The 19,888-nt window shown below is 41.6% G+C and overlaps 1 protein-coding gene across 1 annotated transcript in view; it reads right to left on the reverse strand.

Annotated features, from left to right (window-relative positions):
• The window catches only part of DOCK4 (dedicator of cytokinesis 4), a 321,839-nt gene that overhangs the window by 194,635 nt on the left and 107,316 nt on the right, over nt 1-19,888 (reverse strand). The window contains exons 8-9 of the mRNA XM_040411036.1: nt 12,935-13,019; nt 11,489-11,640 (exon numbers count right to left, since the gene is read on the reverse strand). Coding sequence (XP_040266970.1) covers nt 11,489-11,640; nt 12,935-13,019 — 237 coding nt within the window. The remainder of the gene's footprint in view (nt 1-11,488; nt 11,641-12,934; nt 13,020-19,888) is intronic.

Consider the following 19,888-nt stretch of genomic DNA (forward strand, 5'->3'; position numbering starts at 1 on the left):
TCAGCTGAGGACGTTAAAACTTTTAATAATTAAGTTGTGGTTTCTTCTTAGGCCGCATTCACACATACATGGATTTTCACGGACCACGGTCCGTGAAAACCCTTCCTGCCGAGCACACGGCGTCATTGGTTGCTATGACGCTGTGCCCTTTGTGCCGCCGTCACTGTACAGTAATACACTGTGAATGCGGCCTTAAGAACATTACTTAGACTCGAAAGCCACATTAACATAATGACAAAGATTGGTTTCACATGTAAGCACACCATCTTCCACCACTGCAAATGACTACATAATTACTAAGCTTTGACTATTGCTCTAACTTGTGAAAGACAGCGAGGAACCTATAGCTGCTAGCAATCCACCATTTTGACTTGCAGATTTTTGCCGTCGATTAGCCCCAGATCTCAGCCGTTGCATTGCAAAAGGTGAAATTTGCAGTGAAAATAACACAAACAATTGTTGTAGCAGACTTGAAAAATCTACACCACAGGTCAATTTCCATACCGCATACATGAGATTTTTAAAAACGACTTAGCTGGTACTGTATTACACTGTGGATTTCCACAAGAAAATCTGTGTGTAATACGTAGCATGTGCATATACCCTCAAGCAGGGCCGGCCTTTGGGGTGTGCGGGCTGTGCGGCCGCACAGGGCGCCATAGTAACAGGGGCGCTGGGCGGCCGACAGCTCGCAATGTAATCTGCGACAGGCGAGGCTGTACTTGTGTTCTCCCTCGGGGCGCCCCCTCCATCTCCCCCTCCCCTGTCTGACCTGCCTGCTGCCCCCGCCGCTGCCAATAAGAAGAGAGACAGGAGGAGGAGGGGAGGGGCTGTGGCCACTGCGCCACCAATGAAGAAAACTGACCTGAATACAAATACAGGAGGCGGGTGCTGGAATCAAATAGCCGGCACCCGACCTCTGTGACAGGGAGCTGCGATCAGCTGCAGTTGAGTTAACCCTTCAGGTGCGGTACCTGAGGGGTTAACTGCCGCTGATCGCAGCTCCCTGTCACAGAGGTCGGGTGCCGGCTATTTGATTCCAGCACCTGCCTCCTGTATTTGTATAAGAAACGTTGGTGGCACGCACAGTGCGCCCCCCCCCCCCCCCCAAACACCCCAGTATAAGAAACATAATTGGTGGCTCAGTGCACCCCCCCCCCCCTAGTATAAGAAACGTTGGTGGCACAGTGCGCCCCCCCAGTATAAGAAACATTGGTGGCTCAGTGGGAAGTGCCAATAAGGGTTAAAAAATAATTTAAAAAAATTAACTCACCTCCTCCAGTTGATCGCGTAGCTGCCGGTCTCCTGTTCTTTCTTCAGGACCTGTGGTGACGTCACTGAGCTCATCACATGACCCATTACCATGGTGATGGATCATGTGATGTATCATGTGATGAGCACAGTGATGTCACCACAGGTCCTTTGACAGGTCATGAAGAAAGAACAGAAGACGATCAATTGGAGGAGGTGAGTTAATTATTTTTTTATTTTTTAACCCTGCCCACTGCGCCACCAATGTTTATTATATTGAGGGGGGGGGCGCACTGCGCCACCAATGTTTATTATATTGAGGGGGGGCGCACTGCGCCACCAATGTTTATTATATTGAGGGGGGGGCGCACTGCGCCACCAATGTTTATTATATTGAGGGGGGGCGCACTGCGCCACCAATGTTTATTATATTGAGGGGGGGCGCACTGCGCCACCAATGTTTATTATATTGAGGGGGGGCGCACTGCGCCACCAATGTTTATTATATTGAGGGGGGGCGCACTGCGCCAATGTTTATTATACTGGGGTGTTGGGGGGGGCACACTGCGCCACCAATATTTATTATATTGAGGGGGGGGCGCACTGCGCAAATGTTTATTATACTGGGGTGTTGGGGGGGGCACACTGCGCCACCAATGTTTATTATATTGAGGGGGGGCGCACTGCGCCACCAATGTTTATTATATTGAGGGGGGGCGCACTGCGCCACCAATGTTTATTATATTGAGGGGGGGCGCACTGCGCCACCAATGTTTATTATATTGAGGGGGGGTGCACTGCGCCAATGTTTATTATACTGGGGTGTTGGGGGGCGCACTGCGCCACCAATGTTTATTATACTGGGGTGTTGGGGGGGCGCACTGCGCCACCAATATTTATTATATTGAGGGGGGGCGCACTGCGCAAATGTTTATTATACTGGGGTGTTGGGGGGGCGCACTGCGCCACCAATGTTTATTATACTGGGGTGTTGGGGGGGGCACACTGCGCCACCAATATTTATTATATTGAGGGGGGGGGGCGCACTGCGCAAATGTTTATTATACTGGGGTGTTGGGGGGGGCGCACTGCGCCACCAATGTTTATTATACTGGGGTGTTGGGGGGGGGGCGCACTGTGCCACCAATGTTTATTATATTGGGGGGGCGCACTGCGCACAACGATGGGTTAGGGAAATTTCACAGCAGAGTGCGCATGCGCTGGGAGCCTCGCCGGCGGTTAGGGTAGGGAAAAATTATGGGCCAGTGCACAGGTGCGGTGATCGGATGGATGTTCTCAGCAGGACACCGTCCGACACTGCGCATGCGCTGGGAGCCGCACCAGCGGTTAGGGTAGGGAAAAAGCACTGGCCCGTACGTAATTTTTCCCTTCCCTAACCGCTGGTGAGGCTCCCGGTGCATGCGCAGTGGCGGCCGGTGTTCAGCTGAGAACATCCATCCGATCACTGCGCCTGCGCACTGGCCCATAGTTTTTCCCTACCCCAACCGCCGGCGAGACTCCTGGCGCATGCGCACTCTGCTGTGAAACTTCCCTAACCTGACGTTGTGCGCCTGCGCGGCGCTGCACACCTCCTCACGTCATGTCCGGTGCGACCGGAAGTGACGAGGGTAGGGAAATCTCACGAAGTAGGGAAGTATAACATTACACCGGCCTTTGGGGTGTGCGGGCTGGTAACTACTTGGTTGGATAGTCAGCCAGCCTATGCCATGATGCCAGCAACAAGCAGTGTTTTTTTTTTTTTGGGGGGGGGGGGCGCCACAAGGTTAGCTCGCACAGGGCGCCTGGACACCTAAGGCCGGCCCTGCCCTCAAGAGGGCAGTCAAAACGTCGAGGCTTTGGGACACAGTTCTTGCCACTAAATATATGTTCCATGCACTATTCATGAATTCTCAATCATCTCCCATTAGTCCAGCTTCTATCAGTATACGGTACAGGCCAACAGAGAGAACCTGTAAAAGATCAGAAACCTCTTTCTATATCTTTTACCTGCATCATTTGTTGGGGTCTTTCCGACGTACCTGCGGGATCCTTGCATTTCTAAATGTTTGGTCATTTCAGCTATGTTGCTGCTTGCGCTTTTCAAACATAGAAAAACAGCTAAACAGAAAATGAAATTTACCTCTGGGACAGGGGTGAACGCATTCGAACCCTCTACGTTTGCCCTCTGGATTTATCCTCTGGATAGGTCATCAGTAGGGGTGAGCGAATTGAGCTTCAGATACAAGATCCGAATTAGACTTGTTAAAAACTTTGTTTTTATGCTGAACGGAGACCTGTCTTCGTACAGGATTAAAATGTATGTGCTTCAGTGAGGCAAAATTTGCCAAGTCCGAAGTCACGAGAGAATTCAGTGAATAACATTGAGCTTCGATTCTACGATGTTAAAACATATTAAAACAGGAATCAAGAAGTTGGCTTCGGTACCGAAGTACCAGCCAATACCAAAGAAAACTTTGGATTCTTGTTTTAAAATCTTGGATCCGAAGATTGATTCGGTCACCCCTAGTCATAAGCATCTGACCGGTGGGGGTCCAACACCAAGGACCCCCACCGATCACCTTTTTGAGAGGGCCCTGGCACTACTGTGAGCGCCGCAGCCTTCTGTCTTACCTTTAGCCAGAGACGTCACGACCATGAGGCTGAGCTGCGCCTAGGCCACGTGACTTATGGTTGTGACATCAGTGACCTAGTATAAGCACCGAGAAGGCTGTGGTGATCACTGCAGCACCAGCCTTCTCAAAGAGCGGATCAGCAGGGGTCCTGGGTGTCAGACCTTCACCAATTGGATACTGATGACCTATCCAGAGGGTCTGTCATCAGTGACAAACAATACCTGTGGTAGTAGTGGTAGTGGTAGTAGTAGTAGTATTTCTGTGTGGATTAAAGACCTTCTAATACATTTTTAAACATTTCTAACTTAGGGTACTTTCACACTTGCGTTTTTCTTTTCCGGCATAGAGTTCCATCCTAGGGGCTCTATACCGGAAAATAACTGATCAGTTATATCCTAATGCATTCTGAATGGAGAGCAATCCGTTCAGGATGCATCAGGATGTCTTCAGTTCAGTCACTGAACGAGCGTTTTGGACGGAGGAAATACCGCAGCATGCTGCAGTATTATCTCCATCCAAAATTCCAGATCAGTTGCCGGAATGCCGGATCCGTCCTTCCGGTCTACGCAGACGCGTAAAAATGTGAAAAAAAATAGAACCTGATCCGTTTGTCCGTATGACAAACGGAGAGATGGATCCGTTCTTGCAATGCATTTGTGAGACGGATCCGCATCCGGATCCGTCTACCAATGCTGTCTGGTTGCCGGATCCGGCCGGCAGTTCCGGCGACGGAACTGCTTGCCGGATCACTCTGCCGCAAGTGTGAAAGTAGCCTTATGTGACATCACCATGTTTTTTTTTATTTAACAGAATAAATAATTTACTGGCAAATATAACAGCTCTTCAAAAAATAGAAAATCCCATCTCATTCCGTATGCTGTAGCCAAATAATGTTCTCTGATTACTTTAGCACAATCAATGGGAACCTGAATACAATTTGGACTTGTGCAGCTCCTTGCCATAGAAATGAGACAAATAACCCTTAACTATGAGTTAAAGGGGACCTGTCATATCCCCTACATGAATCCCCATGTAATAACAATTCCAGAGCATGTATTCTTAGAACTCTATGTTGTGCCATCTGTTATTCCTACTAGAAGTTATGAATGAGTTGCCAACAGTCAGCAATAAAGGTTCATCAGGGAGTTTGCATCTCTACAGTCTGACACTGGCAGCATTGATTGGACAGAGTCAGACTATGCACATCTGGACCTTTGTTGTATACTGCTGTCAATGTATAAACTTCTAGTAGAACGATAGATGGATGGCACAACATACAGTCATAAGAATAGCTGCTCCGGAACTGTTTTTACAAGAGGAAAGCAAATATATACATTTTTAACGAACAAAAAACAGATAGTGAAGCATGTTCCTATTTTCTATTTTTTATTCTTTTTCCTGAATAAGATTATGGGGGCTGCCACCTTGACTGAGCATTTAGAGAAATACTTTACAGTAGCCACCATGGACACAATAGACAGGAGATGACCTCATTGACTTCTATGGAAGAGTGCTCTAGGCATACTTCATAATCTGTTCAGAGGTCATTGTACAGGGAGTGAATATATAAGCTGCAATGACACCTATTGTGAATGGAGAACCCTGTTTTAGCTATATAGAGGTGCTAGCTGTCATTTTACTCCTGCTTGTAATGATAATGGGATGACTGCTGAAAAATGATCTGAGCAGAACAAGAAGTCTCAACATAACATATTATCAGTCTTAGTGATAAGTATGAAAGCTGCAAGATTTTTTATTTTTTTTATGTGGATAATGACAAGAAAATAATAACCACCAACAATTCTTAAAAATATGTGCTGTCTCTACAAGCGTGTTTGTCTGGTATAGGATAGTGGGAATTCTGTTGAAGAGTAATTTGGGGGGAAAAAGAAAGAAAGAAAAAGAAAGAAAAAAAGAAAGAAAAAGCAAGAAAAAAAAGAAAGAAAGAACGAAAGAAATGAACAACTTGTGTAAATACTTTTCAGAAAAAGCACAGAACTTGCTGATAAGTCTATACAAAGTGAGCAACATCCAGCTAGGCCTTTTAATTTGGCGTTTGTGATTAAAATAAAGGAAACCTCTCAATCTGAGGAGGCAGTTGATCACAGGCAATGATTAAAACCTCACAGTGAAGAGCCTTTTTTCTCATAAGAAGCCATTTATGCTACAAAGCTTCCTCCACATGCACAGACAGCATCAATAAGCTAATGAAAATAAGGCAAAGATGCCAGTTAAATCAGCAGTCAACCCAATTCTGTTTGTTGCTGTTTCTTTAGATCAGTGGGCAGCAGAGTTGATTTTTAATATTTATAATCCTCAATTTAACATTGCTGGGATTTCAGTACATCTTGGCGTCTACACTACAGCAGAAAACTAAGGCTTCAACTCATGACACTTGCACAATATCCAATTATTGAGTACTCTGCAAAGCAATTAAATATTTTCATAGAAAAGAAAATGAAATTAAGAAACACAGCATCTTAGTAGAAGTATAAAGGCGGCTAATCTGCGATCACCATTTTGTAATTGAAAGCCAATAGACTAATTTGAAACAAAAAAAACGCTGTAAAGAAGGATTCAAGACACTGTTTACAAGAATAGGCATTTCTACAATAGGGCGAAAAGTGAGGAACGGAAAAGTGTTGGACACATGGTATCCGTGTTTTGCATACGGTCGAGTGCATGAGGCCTTAGAGGCTTCAGTTTATAATCAAAGCAGTGATGCTCTGCCTGATCAGCTGTATAATGGACAATGGTGCCTGAGGAGTGCCTGCGACTTGCTATGGAGACCCATTGGGTTGTCAGTTGTTTTGATGGAAAGAATAGCGCTGCATGGAGCACTATTCCTTCTGTCAAATCGGATGGAATTTGAAATGGAGGCTCCAAACAGAGTCCCAGACAAAAAGGTGAACAGTGTGTAATGAAGTCAGGCGGCACAGCGTACTGGTTGAGGGGTGCTCGGTTTGTGTGGACGTAATCCCAAAATCAGAAGAATGAAAGAAAACCGGCACTCCCAAAAATCTTTGCTGGTGATAGATTTATTGGTCACTCATATGACGCGCGGCGTTTCGGCACTCACAGGTGCCTTTTTCAAACAAGAAGTGAGCAGCAGTGCCGGTTTTCTTTCATTCTTCTAAAAATGTAAACAGAACCTTAAATTTTTAGACCAACCTATAAGAAAAACTCTAATAAGGTGTACATAATACACTGGGGTCTAGTATAATATACTGGAACCAACCAAAGAAGAAAAACCAATAAACCCCATTGAAAAATGAGAGAACCCTCATATAAAATATATGTAGATTATTAAGACAAAAAATTATAAATATAGAATAACACGAAGGCACAAGGTAAAAGGGATGCCCCGTGTAGCGGGACCGTGAACCCCCACCCTCACATATACCAGACTAACAAGAAAAAAGTGTCATAAAACACTAAGTGTAGAACCGCATATAAATGGGAGAACTGTAGATTCGCCCAGAGTAACATATAAACATATGTATTGCACACATGTAAAAGATCAAGAAGGTCACATATAACAGACTTGCCCCTCACTGGTAACATTAGTGGCCATCACGTGAATACAGACAGCCAAATCACATCACTGAATACGGGTGAAACAAGAGTGGTATGTGTAAGCAATGACACTACAATAACATACTAGACATGTATAAAGCAAGACATAAATTACCCATGATATGCGGGAACACAGAGTGTATGACCAGAGCTGCACCTCGACGCGCGCTTCGCCGAGAAAGGCTTCGTCAGGAGCGAATCTACAGTTCTCCCATTAATATGCGGTTCTACACTTAGTGCTTTATGACACTTTTTCCTTGTTAGTCTGGTATATGTGAGGGTGTGGGTTCACGGTCCCGCTACACGGGGCGTCCCATCCCCTTTTACCTTGTGCCTTCGTGTTATTCTATATTTATTATTTTTTGTCTTAATAAACTACATATATTTTATATAAGTATTCTCTAATTTTTCAATGGGGTTATTGGTTTTTCTTCTTTGGTTGGTAACAGAACTTTAAATAACACACACTATATAATGCATCACCTCCTGAGGAAGCAGAATGGCAAAACGTACGTCGAGGAGATAGCGTCCACCGGTCCTGACTAACTGGTATGACCATTGCTTTATATCGCCAGCTATTTTTCCAGATAACTGTTCATGATTTGACCTTTTTCCATGTTGTTCAGAGAGTGTGGTGTGTTCTGAGCACATTGAGACCTCTTTTTTACTCAATGTATAACATGTTCACTATACCTCACTCTCTGTTCAGCACTTTTTTTTATAGATCCATCACCCTTCGATGTATATATCCTGGTCAGGTGGCGCTTCTAATTGGACATATTCACTATATGCTCATTATTTTGTTATTTTAAAGTATCATGTTTGATTAATTTTTGATTTGTGATTTTTTTAATAAAGTCTATATATTTTTAATCTATGGGACGTGTAACTACTCTTTTTTGTGTGGTATATATAATAGGAATAGAGTATCCCAGTTACAGCAATTGTTGCAGCATTTGACCTATTGGTGATTAACCATTGGGTTGTCAGTTGTTTTGATGGAAAGAATAGCGCTGCATGGAGCACTATTCCTTCTGTCAAATCTGATAGAATTTGAAATGGAGGCTCCAAACAGAGTCCCAGACGCAAATGTGAACAGAACCTTAAATAACACACACCATATAATGCATCATCAGCAAATAAATGAATGCACTGGAGTGACGTCAAAGTTTTTTTATTTCTCTCACCCTTTTTACCCCAATTCTTCTCTATCAAAGAGTTTGCTCTGGAGTATAAAAAATATCCTGTTATTCAAACCCACAATAACTAACTAGCCAACACTCCACAAATGAATGGAATTCCTCTTTATCATCTCATCCTTTCTTATCTTCTCTCAAGTACGTTAAGGCCCTTTTACACCAATAGATATACTCCTTCCCGACAGGCCCCTGCTCGTCAGTGAAGGCGACCAAAGCATTTACATGCTGTGATCTCCTACCTACACAGTATCGCTAATACCATCGTCCGTCCACATACAGAATCATTGTTTGCCAGCAGTAGAGTGTGTTTAGATTACACTATCTGCTACCGAAAAGGACTATTTAGGTGACCGCACAAACGATCATATTACTCGAACAAACGTTTCGCTCGTTCATCGGGTAAGCAGCAGATATATGCTAATGAGCATTCCTACGACTGCTGGTTAGTGATTATCTGGCGGATGCTTGGCCGGTGTAAAGAGGCCTTTACATATTTTCTTTGTTCCATCCACTAAGCCAGTGGAAGTATCATTGTGAACCTTCACATTTTAGTTGTCTGTCAATTCAGACTAATGCCTTTGTTATGTTAGTAATATCAGTTTATGTTAGACTCAGGTTGCCTTTGTTAATCAAAATTCTATACGGCACTGCTAATCGTTTCATAAAAAATAAAATACAACAAAACCCCCCAAAAATATTAGACAATGTAATTATTAGCAAAATGCATCACCCTAAAAATCTTAATGACCGACAGTATAGGTCCTGGAAATTTCATATCCAAGTGCCATCAGATGACTACACGCACCATTTATGGCTGCCTCTACTATGTACATCTGTCAGGTGGTCAGAGTGACAGACATCATGGCAGCCTCTCAAGATCCTCAGCAAACAAGTAAAATATCTTACATGACCTTACTTTATACAACCGGAAATATTGTTGTGTCCTCATACAATTAGAAATTTAAAACTATAAGTTTTCTTTCAGAAATGTACAACCATAAAAAGTACATATCTAACACTATTGAGCTTACTATCTGGGAATTATCTAGGGAAAAGAAAATACAGAGAGGCATTTTAGCTTCCAGAATCTGGGCAACTTCTCTCTTTCATGTGCTGAACGTTCAAAGCTTTGATATTTTACATTTCAAATGTATTATGCAAGAAAGTATGTATATGCAAAAGTCTTGGCCAAAAACCCAATAAAAAAATCCATATTTAGATAGACATATTTAGATTTATATGCAGAAATGCTAATACTTTTGGATACACTTACTGAGTGCATATGTATTTTGTATTCTATTTGAACATATCTCACTTTTAAAAAAAAGTTGGTCATTGGGAAGGAGGGTTGCCACATGTGTGAAGCGGGTACATTCTTTCCACCTTCACCACTGAACTAGGCAGGCCTCATACACTTAGGCCAGTTAGGGAGAAAGATCCTTTAATTAAGGCTACTTTCACACTAGCGTTCAGAGCGGGTCCGTCTGATGTCTGCTCAGACGGATCCGCTCCTATAATGCAGACGTTTGTATCCGTTCAGAACGGATCCATCTGCATTATAGTTTGAAAAAAATTCTAAGTCTGAAAGTAGCCTGAACGGATCCGTCCAGACTTTACATTGAAAGTCAATGGGGGACGGATCCGTTTGAAGATTGAGCCATATAGTGTCATCTTCAAGCGGATCCGCCCCCATTGACTTACATTGTAAGTCTGGACGGATCCGCTCGCCTCCGCACGGCCAGGCGGACACCCGAACGCTGCAAGCTGCGTTGAGGTGTCCGCTCGCTGAGCGGAGCGGAGGCTGAACGCTGGCAGACTGATGCATTCTGAGCGGATCCGCCTCCACTGAAAATGCATTAGGGCTGGACGGTTGCGTTCGGGGCCGCTTGTGAGCCCCTTCAAACGGAGCTCACGAGCGGACACCCGAACGCAGGTGTGAAAGTAGCCTAATTCCCCAACAAAGCATAATTCTTATAGAAGAGTGAAAGCTGCCAAAACATAAGAATGATACTACATAACAAATACCACAGAATAAAAAAATAAAAAAAGTGATCCTCCATTTATGCATATTTTTTGCATTACATTTCACTGCATATTATACTTCTATAACCTTCAATGGTTGTCCCCTCCGGACAACCCTTTTCCATTTGGATCATTAAGACATTTGGGTTTCACAACGGCAGACTCCATGTTTGGGAGCCCATTACTCTGACTGAATAGCTCCTGAACACCTGGCTTCATGGTGGAGCTTTACTTTTTAAAGGGAACCTGTCACCATGAAATGCAGTGCAAACTGCAGGACATCATGTTATAGAGCAGGAGGAGCTGAGCAGATTGATATATGGTTTTGTGGGAAAAGATTCAGTAAATGCATCAGAGTCAAGTGGGTGATGCCACTCAGAGATTGGCAGCTAACTCGGCCATACACGGAAGGTAGCATCACTCACACGACTCAGAGGCATAAAACAAATGAATAAATTACAAGTTTTACTGAATCTTTTCCCATAAAACTATACAGTGTGCTCAGCTCCTCCTGCCCTAAAACATGATGCCTGCAGATTGCACTGTATTTCACGGTGACGGAATTAACTGCAATAAATCACATATCATGGGATGACTGCCAAAATGTCCATACAATACATCTACAACTAACTGTACATTAGATACAGTAGGTGTACAGCTTTTTAAGTTACTCAAATGACACTATTTCAGAATATCAAGTGACATTAACTATATAACACGCACGAAAAATATCCGGACAGCCAGGACAAACTACTGCAAAATAAAAACAGTTAAATATTGGCATCCAATGGTTTTTAACCTCTTTACCTAATTGGTCGATTTTCTTTGCTGTCATAAAGTGAGAATATCACTTCTAGTTCCTCTCCCAGATTTGAACACATTAAGCTCTTCATCTGCACAAATAGGTGGTGGCTGCTTGCTGGCACTGGAGTATCTTTTTTTCTGTGCCTGTGCTCCATCTGAAACAAAAAATAAAATAAAAAAATGTATATATATACACACACACACACACACACATATACATATACATACACACACACACATACACACCTGCATTATTGTGAAGCACTGTCTGTTAGATCATGATCTATGACTTCATTCATTAAAAAAGTCTGAAGATCTCAGTGGGATTCTACCACATTAATAATATATGACTCACATGCCCTGAATGTGTATATATAAAATGTTCAAGACATACTGTATATGTCTGGTAGAATCCCACTGAGATCTTACTGTCTTGGGGTTGCTAAGGTATTTGAAGTTCTGTAGACGTTGATCTATCCAGATGATTCTTTGTGTACCGTTTATCTCTATACATTCTTTATCTGTCTACGGTTGGATGTTGATTTTCAAAATCAATAAAAATGATCTATTAAAAAATTAAATAAATCTGAAGAGGCCACAATGCTCTACCAAGTGCTAGGGCCCCTTTATTTTTGGAATACATAGGGCTCACATTGGTTGGGTCCCCAATGACCACACATTGGTGGCATATAATAGATATTTAAAGGGAACCTGTCACCAGGATTTTGTGTATAAAGCTGCGGACATGGGTTGCTGGATGGCCGCTAGCACATCCGCAATACCCAGTCCCCATAGCTGTGTGTGCTTTTATTGTGTAAAAAATAACGATTTGATACATATGCAAATTAACCTTAGATGAGTCAGAGCTTGAAAATATGACTCTTCTCTGGTCACACAAGTAAGATATGACTTATGTTAATTTGCATAAAAGGCGGGAAGTACAAAAATGCATAATACTTATTGAATTCGTCTGTAAATGAAATTAAAAGTGTAATTTATATGTTTAGGGCAACACAATGAACATTTAGAAACACTCAGTGAGGGTAGCATAGTAGAGGTGACAGGTTCCCTTTAAGCTCAAACAACTCTTTCAACATCTCTAAAATATCACCAAGTAACTATATTCATTTATATATCAAAACATTGGAATAACACTACAGAACAAACATTTCTCTACGGGATGGAGACAATGAACCATCATTCCTTGAAATTGAAACACCACAATCAGATTCACTTTATACTGTATTTTCTATACATAATATTTAAGTTTCATTAAAAAAAAAAAAAAAAATGTAAAAACATTTCAAACTAAAAAGTGTTTTTGCAAACTAAAAGTACTACCATAATTTTCATTAATTAAATAGTGGTCATTTTTCTATTTACAAATTACACATCAATTTTGTCATTGCATGGTATTATATTCAAAAACTGGACCATTAGAATACTTACTAGTCTGTATAATTCAGTAACACTGATTTCTTCTGGATCTACCATAGCAAACTCTTTCCTTGGAACCAAGTCTAGACCCAACTGCCTACAAAATATGGAAAACTATTAAAAACTGGTATTCTAATAACAATAATTTGATCTATACACTACGTCTGATAAAATTTCAGCGTTTCATACATTTAATACCCTAATTCCTCCTTACAGTAGATGTTTATAAGAAATATGGAGTCTTACACTGACACTGTGTTGGTTACTTGACACAATGGAGGACCAGAAGGGAATGGATAATGTACAAATATGGTCAACGGTAAAAAGTTTACCTCCACTATAATTAACATTATCTACCTTTCTAGTTGGACAAAGAAGAAATATTTTTTTGAGAGTACTTCTTTTATCTCTCGTACAGTGACCAAGTCTAAGCACTGCACAGATCTCACATGCAGCAGAGAGTGGGGGATTTGCTCTCACAAGAGCAGAGCTCCTTATGTAACGCCTGGAGAGACAGAACTGATGATTAGGCCGTTTAACCCTTTTGGATGCTGCAGTCAATAGTGATTGCAGCATCTAAGTGTTTACCCCATCAGCCTCCGAAGAAAGAGATTGTGGGGGGCCGATGTCTGTGCACAGAAGGCTGGAACCTAATAAATGCTCGAGTCGTGCCTGCTGTGTATCTTAGCAGGCTGCCACCCTCTGGCACAGCTTGCTGGTGGATGTCAGTAAAGCACTGACAGAATGATATACTGTATTGCATAAGTTGCAATGCATTATAGAAGCGATCAAAATATCACCTCTTAAAGTCCCCTTGAAGGACTAATAAATAGTTATTAAAAAGTAAAATAAAAAGATTATGTTAAATTGAAAAATCCAAGTAAAATACAAAATACAACTTTGACAGAATTGCAGTTTTTTTTGCTTATTTGTCCCCCAAAAAATAAAATAAAAAGCCATTAAAAAAAAGTGTTATGCAGCCCAAAATGATACCACTGAAAAGTACAAGTCGTCCTGGAAAAATCAAGCTCTCATACAGCTCAATAGAAAGGAAAATAAACAAGTTATCGATCTAGGGATGTGTTTTTTTTATGGATTTTACTCTGCAAAGGTAGTAAAACGGAAAAAAAACAAACTACATATATTTGAAATTACTATTATTGTAATGATTCAGCGAAAAAGTTATCATATTATTTAGGCTGAAATATGAACAACGCAAAATTTATAAAGTTAAAACTCAATGGTGGTATTGCTGTTGCTCTGGAACTTGTCCCGCAAAAAAAGAAGCCCTCATACACAGTGACATTGATAGAAAAATAAAAAATTTAAAGCTCTTAAACTATTTTTAACTATTAAAAAAATGAAAAAGACATCAGATTGCTAAAGAAATCTACACACAGGACCTGTCAGCAGGCCACCTATCACAGTCCAGTGAGGCCTCACTTCCCAAAAAACTGTCATACGGTAACAATGACTGGACAACAAACAACGGTTTTGATAAATGAGGCCCTATGCCTTGTTTACAGAGCTCCTATGGCACCATGTCCTCCAGGAATACACAATAGTTTGAGCATATTGCTCTCTCATTAGTAGAAGTAGCAAAAATCTTTTTCATTATACTTTTTCTCTGTAAGCTCCCCTCCTGGTTTCTGCTTGCAAATACCGACACAAAATACTAACTAAATACTGACAGTGTGAAAGTGGCCTAAGACAGTGCAGATAAACCAGCCTGCGTAGAAGAAGACAATGCTACGAGATATATATATATATATATATATATATATATATATATATATATATACACATACATACATACACACACATACATGCACACATACATACATACACAGTGGATATAAAAAGTCTACACACCCCTGTTAAAATGTCAGGTTTCTGCGATGTAAAAAAAATGAGACAAATATAAATAATTTCAGAACTTTTTCCACCTTTAATGTGACCTATAAACTGTACAACTCAATTGAAAAACAAACTGAAATCTTTTAGGTGGAGAGAAGAAAAAATATAAAAATAAAATAATATGGTTGCATAAGTGTGCACACCCTTAAACTAATACTTTGTTGAAGCACCTTTTGATTTTATTACAGCACTCAGTCTTTCTGGGTATGAGTCTATCTGCATGGCACATTTTGACTTGGCAAGATTTGCCCACTCTTCTTTGCAAAAACACTCCAAATCTGTCAGATTGCGAGGGCATCTCCTGTGCACAGCCCTCTTCAGATCACCCCACAGATTTTCAATCGGATTCAGGTCTGGGCTCTGGCTGGGCCATTCCAAAACTTTAATCTTCTTCTGGTGAAGCCATTCTTTTGTTGATTTGGATATATGCTTTGGGTCGTTGTCATGCTGAAAGATGAAGTTCCTCTTCATGTTCAGCTTTCTAGCAGAAGCCTGAAGGTTTTGTGCCAATATTAACTGGTATTTGGAATTGTTTATAATTCCCTCTAGCTTAACTAAGGCCCCAGTTCCAGTTGAATAAAAACAGCCCCAAAGCATGATGCTGCCACCACCATGCTTCACTGTGGGTATGGTGTTCTTTTTGTGATGTGCAGTGTTGTTTTTGCCCCAAACATATCTTTTGGAATTATGGCCAAAAAGTTCACCCTTGGTTTCATCAAACCATAACACCTTTTCCCACATGCTTTTGGGAGACTTCAGATGTGTTTTTGCAAAATGTAGCCTGGCTTGGATGTTTTTCTTCGTAAGAAGTTCTGAAATGATCTTTGTCTCATATTTTTACAGCACATAAACCTGACATTTTAACAGGGGTGTGTAGACTTTTTATATCGATTATATATATATATATATATATATATATATATATATATATATATATATATATATATATATATACACACACACACACACACTTCTTTAAAAGAGGGTGGAGTTTAGCTGAGGGAAACAACCCAACACATTTACTGTAATTTATGGCAGAAAACAAATGAAAGGGGTTGTCTGATTATTTTTTTATACTCATTACCTAGCCTCAGGATAGGTCATCAATATCAGATCAGCAGGGGCCCAAATGCTGGTGCAGTGCAGATCAGCTGTTTGAAGAGAACGCTTGAACAGGAAGGAGCCGTCCCATTGAAGTGAATGGGAAGGGCTGAGATGTAATTACACCTGCTTGACCTCTCACACCTCAACCCTTCCCATTCATATGGGGATTGCAGTCTCTTCAAACAGCTGATCGGCGGGGGAGTCAGCCCACCACTGATCTGATATTGATGACCTATCCTGAGGGTAGGTCATTAATATAAAAAAAACAAAAAAAAAAAAAAACGGACAACCTCTTTAAAACTGAGATCTTCACCATCTCCCATTTGCTGTAGGTTTTATCCTCTGCCACATGTGCATCACAAATGTGACAAATTCATAAAAAGGTCTGTGCCTCTTAATAAATTGTTACATCTTACAGCAAGCTTTTTAATAAGACTGGAGTGTGAAATGCCACTTTTTGGTAATTCTGTCCTAAGTAATTCTTATATAGTCTCTTAGGTACCAATGAATGATCTCAAATTTCTACAAACTCAATTTATACAATAACTGACTTTGTAATAAATTAATAATCCACATTGTTTCTGTGGAATACATAGAATACAACTGTGCTAATTGTTGCCAATCCAAATGACAACTAAAAGCTGCAGTAATTAGCTTGGAAAGCTCAGTAGCGTTACAGCCAATTTGGCACTTTCTATTTCGTGTAAAAGAGTATTCTTTAGATTGATATTCATTTTTACAACATTCCCATTAATAATCCATACTGAAACCTAGGGGAAGCAGTATTAAACCAATCAACAGCACAGTATGAGCCTTGGAAACCAAATCTATACAGTTCAAGGGTAAAGATAATCGCTGCATTTCCATCTGTGCATATTGCATTACATTAATAAACAAGAAGTGAATCCTATTATCACGATAGATTGATCTCCTATGACAAAAAACAGAAAGCTGACAGGTATTTTGCCAACACACAGTTTAGACCTTGCCTAAATACAATCATCTCGGCACTGTTGAAAATATTCCTTTTTAGAGCAAGCCCGTCAATATGATATCCCCAAACTAATCCCATTGCAGCTGAGCCTTCAAATGCAGTATAAGAAACGTGCAATACATCAACATCCATGATTATAATATTGGGGCTTATTAGGATTCGATATCAGAACCAAGGTTCTAAGGGAGTCATTTACTAACTAATATACACCAGTTTTCTGGCATATACCTGGTCTAAAAAAGCGGGTGGGGTTTTCTACGCCTGTTTTAGGCGTAGAAAATGCTCTAAATCTATGCCGGCAAGTAGGGCTGCACGATATATGGGAATTTTGTGCGATTGTGATTAGGGCCCTAAAAATTGCGATAACGATATGCGATGCAATATTTTAAGGTAATTGTGCTAGAGCAGGGCTCGACAAATCCCAGGCGCCAGGTCGCCATGGCGACTAGGAATTTAGTCCTGGCGCTTGGGTCTTTGTCAGCCCGTTTTCAAAGGTGCCCGGGCGATGGGAGCGGAGCTGCCGTTCTGTCCGGAGGCAGCACCGTGTGAGTCAGCTCCGTCACAGCACACAATAGCAGAGACGCTGGCAGCAGGGAGGGGAGGGGCTCGGGAGGAGTGTAATCTGATCCTAGAGTGGAAGCTGCTTCTGCCAGCCCCTCCCCTCCCCGCCCACCAACCAATCAGAGCTGAGGCGAGGCAAGGCAAGCAGCTCTGAGTCACTGACACAAGTACAGGGAGTCTAAAGAATCGAATGAGTCACAGGTTAAAAGAATCTAAAGATCTGACTCATTCGATTCTTTGAGTTAAAAGAACCGTCAGTCAGACTCTAGAACAGTTTACACTGAGGCTGATGCTTTTGCAGCAGTGATAAGATTAAGTGACAGGACACAGAGTTTAGATTACAGTTTGAATTAACCCTTTAGGATCAAATTGGCTTCTCAAAGAGATCTATATGTTAAAGGCATCCCTTCTTCTGTCTCATTCAGTAGCTATAGAACTAAGGCTACTTTCACACTTGCGGCAGGATGGATCCGGCAGGCTGTTCACCCTGTCGGATCCGTCCTTCCGCTGTTTCGCCGGACCGCCGCTCTGTCCCCATTGACTATAACGGGGGTGGAGCTCCGGCGCAGCACGGCAGTGCATGGTGAAAGGCCGCCGGACTAAAAGTACTGCATGTCCAACTTTTTAGTCCGGCGGCCTCTCACCGCGAACTGCCGTGCTGTGCCGGAGCTCCACCCCGTCCCCATTATAGTCAATAGGGTCCGGGGACGGAGCGGCGGTATATGTAACATGGCATACAGCATTATTGGGGGGCTCTATGGAGAAGTGGGGGGGGGAGCACTATGGGGGCACCTACTAGGGGCTTTATGACGCGGCTCCGCCTGGCTCCTAACTTTTTTAGCTGGCTCGTAGATTCCAAGGAAATTTGTCAAGCCCTGTGCTAGAGGTCTATTTGCTTGGATTTTCAAGGCAAAAGCACACAGCAATTACTGATAATGCTGAAATGTAGTTATGCTCAACTGAAGAACTGAAAAGCACAGTGTTTTTCCAAAAAAAACATCTTGTACTAAAGTAAATATTATATTTGCATTAATGCAAAAGTACAAAATACTAAACTTGCAATTTTCTTAATAGCACTGCCAAGAACAGATAAATAAAATAGAAAAGATATAAGAACATGTGTTCATTAAAAAAAGATTTTCCGAACACTGAACAAACAGAAATTTTTTAAAGAACACCATAGTCAGCAGCAGCAATATAAGGTAATATACCGCATTTTTAACCCTATAAGACGCACCTAGGTTTTTGAGGAGGAAAATAAGAAAAAATATATTTTGAACCAAAAGGTGTGCTTTTGGTGGGGTTTGAACTAATGGTGGTTTGTGGATGACACACTGTTATTGGGGGGTATCTGTGGATAACACACTGTTATTGGGGGGGATCTGTGGATGGCACTGTTAAGGAGGGGATCTGTGGATGGAACTGTTAACCACCTCCCGTCCGCCCATAGGATATAAACGTCCGGGAGGTGGATCTCTATTTCTGAATAAACGTTCCAGAACGTCCGTTCAGAAACTGCAGCTGCACGCTAATCGTGCAGCTCCTGATCGGGTTGCCCGCTGTCAGTGACAGCAGGGCAACCCATAGATAAGGCAGGGACAGTGCCCAGGTGTCCCTGCCTTCTGGATCGCTGCATACACATCGCTCACCGAGCTCTGTGTATACAGAGCAGGAAGCGCTATGCGCTTCCTGTTCCGGCCCGGCGGTCATGTGACCGCCGGGACCGGAGAGTGCAGGAGTTGTGAGGTCTTTCACAGACCTTGATCAGCCCGGCTCTGAGGCTGTACAGCGCAGAATTATGCTGTACAGCCTCTCTGGGGGGTGTATTTCTCCTGTAACTGGGGCTACTATGTCAGCCCCAGTTACAGGAGAAATCAACAGTGAAAAGAAAAAAAAAAAAGTGAAGTAAATGTCCCCCAGAGGTCTTGTATGCCCTTATGGGGGACGAAAAGTGTAAAATAAAAAAATAAAGGGTTGAAAAAAGAAAAGAAAAAAAAGGTTTCACATGTAAAAAAAAAAATTCCCCAAGGAATATTTTATTTTATTTTTTAAATAGAAAAAAATAAAATAAAATAGACATATTTGGTATTGCCGTGTCCGTAAAAACCAGCTCTATAAAAATACCACATGACCTAACCTCTCGGGTGAACACCGTAAAAAAAAAAAAAAACAGTCAAAACGAGCAATTTTTGTCACCTTACATCACAAAAAGTGCAACACCAAGTGATCAAAAAGGCGTATGTCCCACAAAATAGTACCAATAAAACCGTCACCTCATCCCGCAAAAAATGAGCCCCTACATAAGAAAATCTCTCAAAAAATAAAAAAACTATAGCTCTCAGAACATGGACACATTAAAACATAATTTTTTGTTTCAAAAATGCTATTAT

Source organism: Bufo bufo, chromosome 1, assembly GCF_905171765.1.
Source record: "Bufo bufo chromosome 1, aBufBuf1.1, whole genome shotgun sequence".
Taxonomy (NCBI): Eukaryota; Metazoa; Chordata; class Amphibia; order Anura; family Bufonidae; genus Bufo; species Bufo bufo.